This window comes from Trachinotus anak, unplaced genomic scaffold, assembly GCF_046630095.1.
Source record: "Trachinotus anak isolate AG129_WGS33_773 ecotype Australia unplaced genomic scaffold, CSIRO_AGI_Tana_v1 ptg000021l, whole genome shotgun sequence".
Lineage (NCBI taxonomy): Eukaryota > Metazoa > Chordata > Actinopteri > Carangiformes > Carangidae > Trachinotus > Trachinotus anak.
Genome location: NW_027273872.1, coordinates 10,802,322 through 10,820,216, shown reverse-complemented (window position 1 = coordinate 10,820,216; position 17,895 = coordinate 10,802,322). Strand labels below are relative to the sequence as shown.

General features: G+C 39.8%; 4 protein-coding genes across 8 annotated transcripts in view; 3 read left to right on the top strand and 1 right to left on the bottom strand.

Moving 5' to 3' along the window:
- The first annotated feature begins 859 nt into the window (after positions 1-859).
- Positions 860-8,450, top strand: LOC139637810 (transmembrane emp24 domain-containing protein 9-like). 2 transcript variants are annotated; one of them, XM_071506698.1, is made up of 6 exons: positions 860-1,013; positions 2,879-2,976; positions 3,099-3,224; positions 3,863-4,009; positions 5,457-5,572; positions 6,170-8,450. In XM_071506698.1, exons 1-6 carry the CDS (start codon positions 869-871, stop codon positions 6,171-6,173), a joined length of 636 nt encoding a protein of 211 aa, XP_071362799.1. In that variant the 5' UTR covers positions 860-868; the 3' UTR covers positions 6,174-8,450. The 2 variants fall into 2 exon arrangements, with proteins under 2 accessions (XP_071362799.1, XP_071362798.1); XM_071506697.1 differs by having other exon boundaries at positions 5,457-5,580.
- Positions 5,985-8,164, bottom strand: tmem216 (transmembrane protein 216). Its single transcript, XM_071506699.1, has 4 exons — positions 8,077-8,164; positions 7,263-7,355; positions 6,331-6,532; positions 5,985-6,207 (listed from the first exon to the last, which is right to left on the bottom strand). Exons 1-4 carry the CDS (start codon positions 8,090-8,092, stop codon positions 6,192-6,194), a joined length of 327 nt encoding a protein of 108 aa, XP_071362800.1. The 5' UTR covers positions 8,093-8,164; the 3' UTR covers positions 5,985-6,191.
- A 765-nt stretch (positions 8,451-9,215) lies between the features above and the next one.
- On the top strand, positions 9,216-16,032 carry LOC139637809 (transmembrane emp24 domain-containing protein 9). Its single transcript, XM_071506696.1, has 5 exons — positions 9,216-9,396; positions 10,707-10,807; positions 10,917-11,042; positions 11,343-11,489; positions 13,059-16,032. The coding sequence occupies exons 1-5, from the start codon at positions 9,249-9,251 to the stop codon at positions 13,206-13,208; spliced, it is 672 nt and encodes a 223-aa protein (XP_071362797.1). The 5' UTR covers positions 9,216-9,248; the 3' UTR covers positions 13,209-16,032.
- Positions 16,033-17,356: 1,324 nt separating this feature from the next.
- shtn3 (shootin 3) overlaps positions 17,357-17,895 on the top strand; it is a 33,537-nt gene continuing 32,998 nt past the window's right edge. For 3 of the 4 annotated variants that reach the window (XM_071457730.1, XM_071457728.1, XM_071457727.1), the window contains exon 1: positions 17,406-17,616. In XM_071457730.1, the coding sequence (XP_071313831.1) occupies positions 17,545-17,616 (72 nt within the window). In that variant the 5' untranslated portion in view covers positions 17,406-17,544. Of the gene's footprint in view, positions 17,617-17,895 lie in introns of all 4 variants that reach the window. The other variant, XM_071457731.1, reaches the window with a different exon arrangement.

Here is a 17,895-nt window from a genome sequence, read left to right as displayed (position 1 = left end):
AAGAAATGTTTCTTAAAGGAATGCAACCACAAGTCCAATGTTTACATAAAAAAACTGTCATTACCATAAGCTTGTCCATGTTACATTAGCTGCTAAGTTTGTCCATTACATTGAAATTTCCTACTGAAATACAAATGATTCAATTACTTTATCTGCTAACACAACCTAATGTCTACGGAAAAAGGGAAAGGTCATGTAACATTAGCTGCTAATTCTGGCCATCACATATTCAGCATTGATATTGAATGAAACAGTGACAGTTACCTTACCTGCCAGTGTTGCAGGATAAAGAGTTATTAGTAAGGTACATTTGAAAAGATGACAGCAAATGATTCTAAAATGAATGCAACGTGAAAAAATGTCATTATCCTTAGCTTCTAAATCCGCCATTAATTATCATATCGAGATAAAACATAATATTTTCAATAACATTAGCTGCCACAAGTCTAATGTGTATATAAAATCAAAAATGTCGTTAACATTAGCTGGTAATTTTGTTTACAAAGTTATAATGAGAAGGTAAAACGAAAAACCTCCATGTTACATTTCCTGTAAATTTTGGCCATTAAACATAAATTTGTTTGAGATTAAAACATTTTCAGTGATTTTAGCTGCTAAGTTTGCCCCCCAACAACCTGATATCAAGGGGAAAGCAAGAGGTCAGTAACCTTAGCTGCTAAATGGGGCATTAATTATCATACCTGGACAAAACATTATATTTTCAATAACATCAGCTGCTGACTTTGGCCACCACAAGTCAAATGTGTATATAAAACCACTTTGTACGGCCTCAACTTTATCGCGGCTGTGAGAACTACAACACCCAGAAGCCTCTGGCTCCGCGCAGACTCAGTAGCTGGAGCCGAAGATGTGCGGCAGGGTGCAGCCGTGTGTGTTGACGGTGTTACTTCTGAGTTTTTGCAGTTGTTTCGTCTCGTCTGTGTATTTTCACATCGGAGACACGGAGGTGAGATGTTTCCGAGAGGAAATCCCGGACCAGGTGGTGCTGATCGGTGAGTTTATGACACAAAACTACCAACTCAGCCAGCCGAGATTACTTCAGATCGGTTTATGACTTCCTGAGAATTCTCATCAGATTCACATCCCGACCTTTCCGGTAAAAAAGTATGTCACTTTGAAAGGGGGGGGGGGCAGCTGCTGCTGCGAAATGTCACTCTTTTAAACTGCATTTTGAAAGCTGGTGTTAACACAGATACTAGACGATCATCTTAATTTTACTTTTAAACGATCCTTTTATTTTTACTGCCTTATAATTCACTACAATAATGTAGACAGTCTCATTGAGTGGGAGAGGAAAATTGTCAAGCTTAAAAAGCCCTCATAGCAACATGACGGTGAATTCAAATGCTAAAACTGTAATTATTTATCTTTGAGAAGTGATGTGAATGTTTAACTATCTACACATTGCAGTTCAGTTGTTCTTATTCTATATCAAACAGCTGACAGGAACTGACAAGCACACTACAAGAGAGAGAGAGAGGAGAAAAGAGAAGTGAAAATAAAATAGTCAAGAAAGCAGATTAAAGGCAAGAGGGAAAACTATTTCCACGATGAAAGACATTAACAGGATTATTATGAAGACAAAATTCTTTAAAATAAAATTTGAAGTTATTTTCTGATCATTTGCTTCGAATTAAACAATAATCCAGCTTCAATGAAATCGAATCCCTTTTTACAGTTTAATACACCTTTTAATCAAACTATTATAAAGCATTGGCAAAGGTTCTTATAACTAGAGATGCTCTTCATTGCCTCCTTTCCTTCACTTGCGTCCTATCCTTGTATCTCAGTCAGTCTCATGAAAGCAGAGACGCGACGTCCTTTCCTCCGAGCCATCATCTGAAGCCTCTGACGACGACAGCACAGCTGGATCACAGCTAGACCATAGTGGGATCGGGTGTCAGGAGTTTGTAATTGCACAGAGGAAATGATGCATTGTCCAAGTATTAACAAGTACAGCTAGTGCAGCAGTGGAGTGACGTCCTCCAACATGACAAAGGTGACTGTGACAGCAGCTGCACTGTCACTGAAAACCTGTATACACCAGTTTATTGTGAACAGATCCATCAAAGCACAGTTTGTAAAGTTACTGCCCAGACGGTGAAAGCCAAGGAGCCAACAAGGCTTTATTTATTTTCGGATTATTTGCATCTGAATTTATTGCTGTTCTGTGAATTAATGATGTAATTATCCAGGTTATGATGATGATGTCCACTGGTTTTTTTTTTTATAGAAATGATTTAGTAGTGTACATGTTTAGTGAGAGGTATGTAAACATCACAAGTTAAAGCAGGTCAAAATGGGAGAATGACCGAAAATGAAAAGAAAATCTTTCTAATGAAAGATGGAGATCGTTTTATGCTGCTTTTATTCACAGTTAACACAGATCCAACCATAGGGACTAAAAGGTGAATCAGGACACAAATAAAATCTAAACCTGGTGGTGATATTACAGCTGAGTTCAGTCTGTTATTTGTCCCAGTGTAAAACTGCAGCGATTTGTCAGATCGGTCTGATGAGCTGTAGAGTCCAATCACCAACTGATGCTCCTCTAAACAGTAATAAGCGAACTGGGACGTCCTTTATGAAGGTGGCCCTGATCAATTTCCAGATCAGATAGATAGATAGATAGATAGATAGATAGATAGATAGATAGATTTTTGTTTTTGTTTGTTTTTTTCAAAAACACTGCTGCCTCAGCATCCTGCAGAACACAAGAACACACTTTGCCACAACTGCTGACATGAGCCTCATGAGCATAAACGTTAAACCATGTTGGTTGTAGAAAGAATCAAATCGCTGATTCAAAAATAAATAATTGTTCAGCTTGATTGAATGTTTGTTTCTCTCTCTGCAGGAAATTATCGGACTCAGCTGTATCAGCAGAGCGGCGAGTACAGTCCAGCCACTCAGGACCTCAGGATACTTGTTGTAGCCAAAGATCCTGATGACGAGGTTCGTCCCAGACCCGAGGGGGTCAGTTTATCCTCTGTGAACCCAGTGATTTCAGCAGGACGTAGCAGTTTTAAGCTGTGCGGTTTTCTATATGTTTACCAGTGTTTGTCTGTTTGCTCCAGCTGGTCCTGTCTCGGCCTTTCAGTTCAGAAGGACGGTTCAAAATCACGTCACATAAAGCTGGAGTTTACCAGATCTGCCTGCAGTCCAACTCCTCACAACTTCCCCTGTCTGCTGGAGGCGAGCTGGTGAGAACATCATAATAATATGTGATAAAGCAGTTTAGCACAATAAAATAAATAGAATCAGGCTTCGAAACGTTGAGAGGACGTAGAATACAACACCCAGCAATGAAACGAATCATTAAATTTAGATGCAAAAGGTTGAAATAATCAAATAGAAAAAATAAAACATATTGGAAACCAAAGTAAAACAAATGATGACATCGGGAAAAATACATTCTGATAAATTTTTTAAAAGATTTCCATCCACAAATTTTAAGAAGTGCAAATATGATGAGCTGACGAGTGTTCCCGTTTGGTTCGTGTGTTAAAGTGAGGAAGGTTCATGTCTCCTCATCATCACGCCACACACATCAGATGTTTTCCTCTCTTCAGTGACATTTCACGTCTCTCATGATTTATTCACAAAGCCTGTTTCCATTTCATTTTGTCACATCCTGCTTTTGTTGATGGAAAAACTTTTTCTCCTCAGCAAAGTAGAAAATGTTCTTATGTGATATTTCAAGATTTTTTTTTTTTTTTTGTCAAATTGTAAGACGTTTTGTCTGTTGGACGTTCTTGTAGTCGTTTATCAGGACGACAGCCTAAAAAGTGAAGTTGTTCTGCATAATGTCCCTCTGAATGAACTTCCTATTGTGTTGCAGATGGTTCACCTGGATATAAAAGTGGGCGAACGCACCAACAACTACACTAAGATCGCTGCCGAAGACAAACTGACAGAGCTGCAGCTGAGAGTGCGACAGCTGGCTGATCAGGTCCAACAGATCAAGAAGGAGCAGAACTACCAGAAGGTCAGTCAGTCAGTGTGTGTGTGAGTGTGTGTGTGTGTGTGTCAGGCAGGAAAGAGTCTTGATATTTAAGTTACTTAACAATTATAAGATCTTTTCTTGTAACTATGAGAGTAAGTCAAGTCAAGACAACTTAATTCTCACTTCACAATCCAAATCAAAAATAGAGAAACTAGTGAAAATGGCGATGAAGGTGATACATAACAATGACTACCCGTCGCTTCAATCTATCTTTGAGAGGCTTGTTGAGAATCATCTAAAAGCATCTAAAATCCTGGATGACCCTTCCCATATCATGCATGCTGAATAAGAGTTCTTACCCTCTGGGAGACGACCGTACAGAGCTATCAGCTACAAAAGCAATCGCTTCAAGCTCTCCTTCCTTCCAATCCCTGTAATGATTTTGAACAAAAAGAAAAAAGAAAGAAAACATCATAATATAGGAGATGAGAGCCAGTAATATTATTTTCAAATCTATTTTAAATGCTGGTTAGCGCTTTCATATACAAATTATCTTATTTGAACTTGTCACTTGGGCATTAGATGCCTGGCAAACGCTGAACTGCACGTGCATGTACTTGAACGTAAGGCTGTGCAATTGTTGAACCTGCCTATCAGGCTACTGTGTGTCGGGGTGGTCCTGGGATTGTGCAGTGAGGGCAGGATACACTACTCTATGTCTGAGGGACGGTGGAATATCACCAAGTTGGGACTATGTTCATCACAATGCAGACTGTCTGTTGTGTCCGTTGTGTCCATCTTGTAGTGTTGGTTTTATATGTTCAATGCTATGGTGGAATGTGGCAGTGTGTTGGTTCTATCTGCCCAAGACAAATTTCCCTTTTCTGGGACAATAAATTTCATCTCATCTCATCTCAATTGAGCTTTTATCACAAATCATAAATATACCTGAGGGGACTTAACAGTCATTAACATATAACACAGTTTGTCCTTAAACCCTTGAATTGGACAAGAAAAAATAACAGGGGAAAAAAAATGGAACAAACCTCAGGAGGAGATTTAAAAGTGGGTGAATGCACTACCAGGATGCTGTTCTATAACTTATAATACATGACTGTCCAGAGGTTAGACTGTGCTATAATGTGTCGAAATGGTTTAGAACCAGGGTGAAGAAAAATGCGTGATGTCTGCTGTTCCGCCATGATGACATGACTGTTGTGGCATGAAGAGAAATAAAAAAGTCCAAAGGTGGCTGATGTTCATTGTGTTTATTACACAATGAATGGAAAAAACATCGGGCTACAGAACATGAATGTTTTACATAAAATGAATAATTGTCTGCAGGTCAGGCAGAGGCAGGACAAACATTTGGAGCCCTTTTCTTTCTTCAAGTGATTAAGTGATCGCAGAGCGAGCAACAACAAGAGGAGGTGAACGTGTTTGAGCCAGTGTTTGACTTGAACTCCTCGTGTTGTTTGTTGATTCACAGTTGAGGGAGAAATATTTCTGTGACATCAGCCACAACACCAACCTGTGGATCTTCTGGTGGCCCGTTGTCCGCTCTCTCTACGTGGTGGCCATCATCACCTGGCACACCAAGTCCTGGTAAACCAATGAGTCCTATTCTTCTGCCAAGCTTTATTTAAGTAAAGCCATCAGTACAACGATGTAAAAATACCTTTTTAGGGTATCAAAAGTGTAGAAGTATTCCCAGCAAATTGTACTTAAAGTATTAAAAGTCCTTGTCCTTGTTCTGCAGTAGATAAATAATGAAGGTTTCACTAAAATCTGGACCAGTCCACTGGGAGCTGATGAGCTTCCTCCTGTAGCAGCATCAGTAACTGTCGTTTTTTTTTTTTTTTTGTTTTTGCTGTTGTTGAGGATTGTTGAGGAAACTAAATTCTGTGTTATTTCAGACTTTCAGACCTGCAGATGTATATTTGAGGTTATATTATAGGTGTGAATATATATCACACAGATTGTGGTCCATTAAAGAAAAACACAGCTTTGTCCATCATCAAAATCTTAAATGAACCAGAATTTATTTACAAAAATGTCTTTATCTCAGAGTCAATACATTGGTTATACAAACAGTTTGTATAAAACAGTAGAAATTTTCTTTAGGAAAACAGACAATGTTTTATATTTACAAGTTTTTTTTAAGGGTTCACTGTTGATCTGTCCCCGTGTTCTGTGTTTCAGGTGAATTCTCAATGTTTCTTCTTCAGTACACTTTGGACCTACAGAAACAAAAAAAATTAAAACGTACGAACTTGAATATTTCCAGATGCAGAAGAATAATTTAAGATTTGAAATGAACTGAGAACCCCCACATCAGGACTGAACCCAGAAGATTTGGTCACCTGGAGAAGGCGGACACGGAGAGGAGTCCGAGCAGGAACTCGAGGCTGTAGAAGCAGAGCAGGACGGCGCAGAGGATGAACTCCAGCCGCAGGACGAAGGTCTGCAGCAGCAGGTAGTAAACAGCCAGCGCCGCGCAGGGCAACAGGATGAAAAGCGACGCACACGAAGCCAGAGAGCGCTCGCACAGGTTCCCCTTCCAGCCTGAAGCAAGACACCGCACATTGTCACATAACTGTTTGCTGCCAACCACCCAGCATTTAGAGTCACGAATGGTACAGAAGAATAATTGATTTGAGAGTACTTACTAATTCAAAAAACCAAATTGTGAATAATGAGCACAAACCACCAAAAACCTGAACCCCAATACCTCCTTACAATTTCTTAAAATTAAACAAGATATTGAAGGGCTGAGCAGAAATAAAGCCTTTTATCCAACAGCTTTTGACTGAATAAAACAACATACTGCACTTGGAAAAGCTGCACATTTTAGCCTCAGGCCTGTTTTGCACAATCCCTTCCACTCATCACGAGTACTAACATTTGTTAGAAAGTGGCAGTGATAGGTAATTAATATTACTCAGCTGGTCAGAAACCTGGTTCTCTGTACAGGTGAGTCTGCAGTTTGTTTAAGTTATACTTAACCTAAACGTTCATAGTATTAGAAAAAGGGCCGAGAGAGTTCAGACAAGAGCTGCAACAATACAGAAGGTAGTAAACAGCCAGCGCCGCACAGGGAAACAGGATGAAAAGCAGCGCACACGAGGCCTGAAAGCGCTCACACAGGTTGGTATTCATAAGGACTAGGAAAAAGACAGGTCTGCTGCAGTGAAATGACAGTGGTGCGTTGTATTAAATTTTGCTGCAGCAAGGAATTGTGGAACAACATAAACTCCTTTCCTTTGGTAAAGGAAGGTCCGGTAGTTCCACTCACCATAAAATATCCTGAGGGTCTCCAGACAGAGGAAGATCACAAGCAGCACAACATCCAGGACCAGATTATCTGATGGGTATGGGAGTGAAATCCCTGCACAAACATACAAATAAAAAGTGCAGCCATCTTGGTCTTAATACATCCAAAGACCTTATGTTTAATATTCATTTTATTAAGGAGCCAAATGTGGAAAATGAAGTAACAAAAGTTTTCATTTCAGTCTGACTTCAAGTTGAGCTTGGAAATGATTCACTGTAAATTTGTCACATAATCGTCTCCCTCTTGTAAGGACGGTAAAACTGTGACCTTTGACCTTTTTTTTTAGCTACATGTACTTTTGTTTTTCTTGCAGCCATAGCAGAAAAGTTTTATTTTGAGGGAATTAAATGTTCATAACTTGATTTGCTGCCCAGTTACTTAAGCTCTGCCTCTAATGTACCAAAGATTTGTATAAATGTACTCTCAGTACATGGTACGCACTTTGTGCCTTTCTCAGTCATCTACTGAATGAATGAATAAAAACTAAAAATCTTCCATAATGCTTAAAAATGTGTGTTACAGACATCAATGCTCACAGATTCCCCTGATTTAGCAGGTCCCAAAAGACTATTTCTGGCTAAAGAGATTTCAGTCAGTTAAATTTTACAAAATGATCCCCATCAATACACCTATCAAAAGGCTCTGGCAATGAATCAGTAAATCAGGAATCAATCTGTTGTATCACTAAAATACAGTTAAGTTCAGACCTGCTTCCAAAATGCTTTCGCTCATCGCTAACAATGATGTATGGACAGCAGAACAGCAGCTTACAGACCTTTGTAGATGAACATAAGAATCTCTGCCAGGTAGAAGGCTGCAAAGTACCAGCTGTTCAGGTATAGGAGGACCTGCAGAGGAGTGGATGAAAGCTGAGGAGGACAGGGTCAAGGAGAAAAGACACACAGAGAGAAGTATATAGAAACAAGCCCCGTGTTGCAGCTCTGCACCAGTTTCATGGGAAGGATACGATTGGTTGGTTTCCTGCAGAGGAAAAGAAAATACAAGTGTGAGAGACAGCCTGACAGACTGCGCAGATATTTTATTGAAAATGAGATAACAAAGCTAACCCTAACCCTCACTTATAAGGCACTTTGTATAAAAGCATCTGCCAAATGAGAAAATATAAATGTAGAGCTGTTTGATCCATCATCAGCATTGTGTCATTATATCTTTAACATCTGACTTTTCACAACCTTACTTTGAAAACTGTAAACAAACCCTTTTGCATTTGACAAAAGAAGACTTGCAATAAAACATAATAAAACGCAGCCTAACGCAGCCTACTGACTGATTGACTGATGTTTGGTTTCCTTCTTCTTTCTCCTTGGTCTTTGAACATGGGTCATTCTTTAAAACAAGTCTTTTCATGTCCGCCAGAAGTGGTTGAAGCAACAGTAGCATCAGCGCTAGTAACAGTAGTAGTAATATTTGCAGCAGTAGCAGCAGCGGCAGTAGTAGTAGTAATGCTAGCAACAGTCACGCTACATTAATTAGGTAATTTATCTCTTAATATATTAACTTTCACCGAAATGAACTGAGTTATTTATTAGCTAACGGCTAACTTAAAGGAGAAGCGTTCTGTTAAGCGGATAAACTTCATATTGTTAAATGTTATTAACACTAATGTACAAGTTACATTAACGGTAACGTTGTGTACCGACAGTTTTAATTATTCACTTATTTATTTGTTAAGCACAAAGAACCTTTCTCACCAGGCGCCATGTCCGATTGCCATGGAAACCGCTTGCAGGAAGTCTGTCTTGTTCACTGTTGGACTACACCGCAGCGTTTTTGACTTGCTGCCCCCTATATAATCGATGGAACACGTGGTACAACTACAATTCCCAGCATTCTTCCGCGGCGTGCTGATTGGCCGCACTCTGGCGATGGTTTACGTGGCATTGCTGTGTCCGCGCAGACTCAGCCTGGTTTCCTCCCGGTGTGAAGATGGTGTCCGTCAGGATGCGGCCGTGTGTGTTGTCGGTTTTACTCCTGAACGTTTTCTACAGCTTCGTCTCCTCTTTGTACTTTCACATCGGAGAAACGGAGAAGAAATGTTTCATAGAGGAAATCCCGGACGAGACGATGATTATCGGTGAGTGTCAGCTGTGAGAGGAGGTCTCCGGTTAATGCTACCTGCTAGCTCACCAACTTTAGCTAATCGGCTAACTGAGCTAAAGTCAGTTTGTATCAGAAAGTGACATGTCCGGCTTTAATTTATATTTACAGCTTAATAAACACACACACACAGCCAGCAATCGCAAACTATTTAAACACGTTATATTTGTGTTAGAGGTGTTTAATAAAGCAGCGGCAATATTCTCAGTAATGTGTTTTTTGTTTATCGCTTATCGTTGAAAATCTAATTATTCATCCTTCAAGTAACGTAATGCAACCAAACTAACTAATTGCATTTCCTCAAGTATTGTACTTCAATACAGTTTCGAGGTACTTGTACTTTACTTGAGAATTTCTATTTGCTGCTACTTTTAGAGCTGAGTAGTTGATTGACAGAAAATTAATTGGCGGTTTTTTTGGTAGTTGAGTAATTGTTGAGAGTCGTTTATTAAGCTGAAATGACAAAAAACATTCTTGTGTAAGGATTTTATGTTTGTGATGTTTTATATTATTGTAAACTAAATATTTTGGGCTTTTGGATCGTTGATCAGAAAAAAAAAAAAATTTAACCGTTTTTGCCTTGTGGTCTGGGGAACTGTGATGGTCAATTTAGCCTCTTTATGACTGTTTATAGATTAAACAACTAATCAAGTGATTAAATCATTAGCAGATTAATTGCTTATTAAAATAAATGTTAGTTGCTTTCAATTCATTTTATTTCAGACGGTAAAATTTATACTGTGTACTTCACTACATTTATTTAATCTTTAATTTGCTGGTACCAATCAATAATATAAAATATGTCGACTTATGAGTTATGTTGTTTTACTGTGGGTAAGGATAAGATTTTTTTTGATCATCAACCTGGGTTTCAAAGAGGCGATTAATCAATATTGTGCTTTATTTTTATTATAATGTTGAAAATGCTCATTTTATTTTATTTATTCACTATTTAACAGTAGTGAAAATCCCCCACTTAACCACCATTTCAGAAACTCATAAATACATACAACACTAGATTAAAAACAGATATTTTAGTATGTGGGAAATCCTGAGTCCTCTGGTCCAATGTACAGTGTTAGAGGCTGTCCTCACTATAACAGCTCATCCATTTGTGCAAATATAGAATCACCTATATATATATATATATATATATATATATATATATATATATATATATATATATATATATAATAACCCACAAAGACTATGAAATGGCTACTGATTAGTATACTTACAAATGAAAAGGTATAACCATAACACCTCTCTCTTTATCTGTCTCTGCAGGCAACTATCGGACTCAGTTGTATGATAAACAGAGGGAGGAGTACCTGCCAGCCACTCAGGGTCTGGGCATGTTTGTGGAAGTTAAAGATCCTGATGACAAGGTGAGCTGAAAGATTAAAGAAAGACATCAGGAGAGGTAACCACGCACCAAGTTTTTACCTTCAGCTGTTAATGTCAGCAGGATTGAACTGGTTTGTGTGTTTCCTGCAGGTGATTCTGTCTCGTCAGTATGGCTCAGAGGGAAGATTCACCTTCACATCACACACACCTGGAGAACACCAGATCTGTCTGCACTCTAACTCCTCCAAGTTCTCCCTATTCGCTGGAGGCATGCTGGTGAGGAGACATAGTGTAGTTTGTAGTTAATTTAGACTCTTTTAACTGCTCAAAGGTGGCTGATGGCTCAAAGTGCCTGGACTGAATATGACTTTGTTTTAAATAAATTATTTGTTCACATTAATTTGCCTGAAGCCTTTTTGCCTTTGTTTGATTCAATTTACATTTTAACAGTGGCTTTGACTTTAAATGTTATTTCACTAATTTGAATGTTGGGTGTTGGTGGAGTTATGTGATCATAACATAAGATAATTACATGGTCCAACTTTGTGACTTACTGCTGAGAGTGCTGTCTTGCAGAGGGTTCACCTGGACATCCAGGTGGGCGAACACGCCAACAACTACGCTGAGATTGCTGCCAAAGACAAACTGTCGGAGCTGCAGCTGAGAGTCAGGCAGCTGGTGGAGCAGGTGGACCAGATCCAGAAGGAGCAGAACTACCAGAGGGTTAGTCAGTGTTTTCCCTGTTATTGTTATTAGGGGTCCAATGAACCATGCGGAGTTAAGCGGCTCCCGCTGGCTTCCGCTGGTAAAAGTGGTACTGCAGCTTATAATGCAAAAGTTATGGAAATCATAAGTGACATTTTCAGGGAAGGAACAGAATCGTGATCACATCAGATAAAACAAATGATATGTCCATGGCCCATGATACTCAGTTAATGTGCCAAAATCGGCCACTAGGTGACACTTTTGTTCCAAAATTAAGAGTAGTTTGGAATTATTTTTCCAAACTACTCTTTGGCTGTAAGTTCGATCTGCATGAAACTATACATGTATCATCTATGTCCTCTCACGATTATGAAAAGAGTTTTGATACTTAAACAAATGCTGAAGTTAAAGGAAAAAAAGGTATTCATTTAAAGGAAGTCAAATGAACACAGAATTCTGGCATCTAGTTTACCATGCCCTACTAATGATCATTGGTCAGTTCGATTTAACATGAAACTTACCAAATCATGAAATTCACAGTTTTTTTGTTTTTTTTTTAACTACATAAATGAACCTGGTTTAAACAGTAACCGCTGTTAGACATAAATCATCAAGGGAGCGTTCACCTTGATGAGGCGGGTTTGATTAATTTCATACATGGCATTGTATTGGTCAGGGAATTTAAGCCCCTTTTCAGCTGGTCAAAAAACCTGCTAAGACCCGCTAACATCAGGCTTTTGTCAGCAATGGAAAAAGGTACAATCGGTATTCACACCTGGGTCAAATGACTCTGCAGTAGACTCAGGTATTTATCGGCTCTGGCTACGATTGGCATTGATGTAAACACAACACCCAGGTGAACATGGTAATTTTTGCCCCTTTTCCATGCTGTGATGTCATTCAGGGCACAACACCATAAACAGACCTGTCACCTGCCCTGCATGGTGCTCGGGGATGAAAGAGTGAGCTACAGCCCCGAAATAAGTTTTGAAAACACACATTCACTGTCACGCAGAGGCTCCGACACTGCATGTGGTGACATTAGTGAGTCGTCCTGCATATAACTGCAAATTTTGCTGTAAAAAGGGTATTTGAGAGGGTCATTTAAAAACATATCTGTGCACAAGAGCAGAATTCTGAGAGCAGCAGTTTCAAAAGTCCACAGAGTGCAAGGAAGAGGATTCAAACTGCACAGGACATTTGTGCAGCAACATCTGAGTGCAGGCAAACAGTTTTAAACAGGAGTAGAGCAAATTTACTTGAGAGCAGGGGCTGTAGGAGAGAGAGGGCAGTCTCAGGCGAAAATGTTAACAGAATCTAAAGGGGAAATGATGAAAAAATGTTGTCGAAATGAAAGACCAGGCTCATGAATAAAGACAGAAACCTCCATACAATACTGTCACATGTGATTTGACCACAAGGCTTTTGCAGATTATTGTAGTTTTTTCCTAAATTAGCATACAATTCTAACATAACTGTGCTCCAAAAGTGTTTTTTTCAGTGGCTGACTTTGATGTCAGATAACAAATGGCCTGCTTTGGAAGGTGGTTGTCAGTAATGTAAAGCTGTCCGTGTGTCCCATCTCAGTACCGTGAGGAGCGTTTCCGTCAGACCAGCGAGAGCACCAACCAGCGGGTCCTGTGGTGGTCCATCGTCCAGACCCTCATCCTGGTGGCCATCGGCATCTGGCAGATGAGGCACCTCAAGAGCTTCTTCGAGGCCAAGAAGCTGGTGTAACTTTTCTCCTGGAGGAGAGTCTGAGTGTGTGAGTGTGTGTGTGTTTGGTGTGTGTGTCTGCATGTGTGAGCGAGAGTGTGTGTGAGAGTGTGTGTGGTCTCTACTGATTGATGCAGTACTGAGCAGCGGTGGTGGTGGTCGCTGCTGTCAGAGGGAAAACTGCTGAGGAGACGCAGAGAAATCCAGCTGCACGATTTGGCTTGAAAATAACATCTTTAATATTATTAATATTCTCATTGTTAATGTTCTTACTGTTTTCCTCGCCCACCCTGTTTGTAATGAGCCCCTCACATTTGCAGTAGGCTATCATGGAAGATGTGACTCTATTTATTACACAGGTCGATTTGTTTCGGAGCAGGAAACTGGTTTTACCCTTTTGATCTGGACTAAGTTTTGTCTCGTGCTTTTGAGTCCAGCAGCAGCAGGACAGAGTATCTAAACCAGTATGCGTCCACCAGGCAGTTAGTCATGTATTTTATTTTTAATTTGCCCTTTTTCTTTCTTGTTACTCAGTGCGAATACTTGACGTGTTACTGGCCACTAGAGATGTTGTTCAGAGTCGTACATGAGGAAATAAAAGTCAGGTTTACATGAACTGTCAGTTTGAAGCTGTTCGTTTGCTCCTTGACCCCAGAAAATATAATCTGGATTAATTTGTGAAAGAGTTTTGTGATATTTTTTCTGCAGCCGCCATCATCAGATCAGATGATGTTCAGCTGCAGCCAACCTTAATAAAATCGGGTGAAATTTAATTGGTGATCATTTATTGTTACTCCCAAAATCTCATGCTCAATTTTAATAACATACTTATAGAAGGGTGGCTTTTTTTTTTTAACATACTTAGCTGCATTTTGTGTGTGTGGAGGATTATTTTTCGAGCACAAATGCCAAATATTTGATGGTTAAAGCTCCTCAAAAGTGAGGATTTGATGCTTTTCTTGGCCTCACATTATTTGTAAATTTTGGACAAATCAAACGTAATGATGTAAAATTGTGGTGTAGGACATCGTGATGGAGTCTTTTTTTTTTTTTTTTTTTCTGAAAAGCAGCAAGTAATTGATAAATGTCAAAAAATGGCAGATTAATCGATAATCATAAGAATCACTAGCTGCAGCTCTAACACTGTTAATAATTTGAGATGAGGTGTCAACAGTTTCTCTTCCAAACTTTCCACCAGTGCTGTCTCTGTTTGCTCAGTCTGCTGTTGCCCTGATAAACTGCCCCCGCTGTTAATGGGATTCATTTGGGGTGAATATCTGAGGACGTGCACAACCGCTTCGTCCTCAGGGAGGACTGAAGGTGTGGCTGTCGCTCGCAGCCTGTTTTGTCACATTATCAAAATTTTGGCTTCAGTACCGACATTGGTTTGACCACATGAAGGAGGACTGAATAAGAAGGAATCGTCAGCCCACCAGGTGTTACATTGACTTGTGATGTTACTGAGGCTTCACCTGATCTTTCTGGAACCAGTTTACATCGACTGGAATCCATTATGATCCACTGTTTTCAATATTTCAGCTGTTTCAGGAGCCACAGTGAGAATCTGTGAGAAGCTCACATTAAAAATTGCATTTTTGAACGTTGGCTCATCCTGGTTTTAATTGTTAAGAGAATAAAGCTCTTTACGTGTGATGTGTTTCGTCACTGGGAATTGATTCAGTTTACCATCAGATGCATCGTGGATCACACACAGCCTTGACTTCTGATGCTGAAATGAGGTTCCCGGTGCAGAACGCACAGTATCTGGTGAAGGATCAGTTCCAGTGGTGTTGCAGAAACATTTGAAGAAACATTTTGGTAATTGTGACGAAGCTGCTCTCAGCTCTTTGCGATGAGCCTGCTCGTTCTTTTTTTCAGCCTGGCTCAGTGAAATCCTAACAAAAAGAGACAGTTTTTGTTTGTTGCTGTGTGCGTTTGAGTGGAAACCCATTTTTACAGTGTCCAGACTGAATGTATGTTTCTCTTAATCTGACTCTGGCTTGGTGCTGGTCTGTGGGTGGAGGTGGTGGAGGAAGAATATTCTGAATCTTCTAGGTATTAATAATCATTTGGCATCAGATGAAAGACTTTGCTTGATAGTTTTTACTAGTTACATCCAACACAGTCAGAGACGCCTTCCTCACTGAATCTTGTATCATTTTCAGTGAAGTTGACTGTTTGTGTCAAAGGAGAATCTTAATGCATTGACATGAACCCATCAGATGTTGTGTCTCCTGTAGGAAAGGTGAATCAGTCGCCTGTGCGGACAGTTCCCCTGTTCATTCTACTCAATAAAAGCTAAATTGATAAAGCAACACATCTGGTGAAGAAAAGTCTTGCACAAACGCCTCAGCACTGCTTCACCACCAGCTCCCCTAACTGGTCGGATGATCTTTACCTCGAGACTTTGCCCGCTTCAGGTGTAGAACAACAAAGATACAAATCACAAACTGTCCTATGAAGCTGACTTTACGTTCTCAGACTCTTGCTTCGCAAAGTCCAAGACTGCAGAGGCCTGAGCTGCCTCCTCCTCTGCTTGGTTTCTGTGGAATAGATCAAAATCCGAGGACTGAAACACATGAAAATGTCAGTCAGGCAGTTTTTTTTCTTTTCAGTTTTCTCCGTCTTCAGTTGTGCTTTTTTAAAAAAAAAAAAAAAATTCTGGTGGTTTGTGTGTAACAGTTTATGTTGCTGGTAGGTTTCTGATTTCAGAGAAAATGTTTCTGGGGATAGATTTTGAATTTAGGCTGGAAGAGGGGCTTGAATTTATTTTATTTTTAGAGAGATTCTGTCCATGTGAAATCTGTCTATAATTGCACTCGGAATAAAGATTTGTCACATTTGGTTTAATGGATGCTGTGTCTTTTAATTGTGTAATATAGTCATATATATCCAGTTAAACTTATAAAAAGTTCTCATGGGGACTAAAACTCTCAAAAAATCTTTGAAACAAATTAATTGAACAAAACAAAACTGAACTGAATGAATAAGAATACAGGCCAGATGTGGACGACGATGAAGGAAAACATTTAAGACTCCTACATCGCTGAGACTTGGTATTAACCATTAATTTTAATTTTGGTAATTTTGTTACACAGGTCAGAAAGACATTCAAACGTATATATATACATATGAATCGGAATATAATGTCGGAAATGGTTCATAATCTCCTGTAGTTCCATATTGAAGCCTCTAGATGTAGTTGTAGGGCAGTTATTTTCACATATACACGCACACACACACACACACATATACTTCTATCTTTGTGTGGACACCCGTTGACATAATACATTCCTTGACCCTAACCATCACAACTGAATGGCTAACCCCAACCTAAACCTTATTGTGACCCTAACCTTAAAACCAAATCTTAACCCTAAAACAGCCATTTGAAGGTGTGTCAGAAAGTGAGGACCAGCCAAAATGTCCTCACTTTGTTAGGAAAATACTGTTTTTGGTCCTCACTGTGTAGCATTTACAAGCACACACACACACGAACGCCACTGTAGAAATGTGTCTACAGAGCTCAGTGTCAAAGTCTGACCTTTTTCAGCTGATCTGAGATCTCTGCAGAAACCAAACAGTTTCTGAGTCCACACTTAAAAACATAGACTCATCAAACTGATGGTGAAACAGAGGGTGATGTGATTCATATGTGATGTCACTTCTGTTGTTTAAATCAAGCTATAGGCCTACCTGTACAGCGGGCTATGTTTGCTATCTAAATTATAATTCAAATGATGATGATGATGATGATAGTTTAATAATGATTATTATTATTATTATTATTATTATTATTATTATTAAATGTAGCAAATGATAAATTTAACTTGAATGCAACGCTTCGTATGTCAGACTCTCCCGTCAGCACTTGAACGCATCCTCACTCCCCTTAGGGGAGGGCTTAAAGTGTCAAGAACTGATTGGTGTATAATTATGATATTAGGGATCTTAAGAAAGAGACAAGGTAAAATTAGTTCACAATGTCTGGCGGGACATTTTTCCAGCATCATCTTCCTAAGCACATGCACAAATGGTTTAGTCCGACTCAGCCCGCAGCACGGGAAAGGGAGGCAGAGGAGGGAGGAGGAAGAGCAGGGAGGGAGGAGGGGTCCAGGGGAGCCAGATGATGCTGACAGTGAAAGGAAGAGGAGGAGGACGAGGATCCTGTCGGCCGGCAGCAGCAGCAGCAGCAGCGGCAGCAGCAGCATCATCGCACCGAGCTGCTCTCCATCCCATGTGTTTGAAAGAAATGGGCTCGGATCCAAACATGTGCTACTAGAATAACAAGTGTAGCTTTCTTTTCTTTTTAAATCGCACCGTTTGGTTACAAAAAAGAAAAAAAAAAGAGCTGAAAATGCTCCCCTGCTCATCATCCGCGCAGATGGAGGGTTGCGAGGAGGAGAGGGACACACACATGCAAACAGAGGTAAGGCGATAAAAATCAGGAAACATTCATTCATTCATTCATTCATTCCGCATGTAAGCCACTTTAAGTGTGCGGGAGGGATCCAATCACGCCTTTCTCCCCTGAAGATGGGACATTTTGCAGGCTAATTTCAGCCGGTGTAATTCGCCGGCCGGCTTCTCCTGGAGGTTATTGTAGACATCAAAGAGCCGGACCCCTCCCTAAATTCCTCGCTCTTCTCGCCATTTAAGCGGGGAGAAGAAATTCTGCTCTGACCTACTGTCACAGCTGCATTTTTTT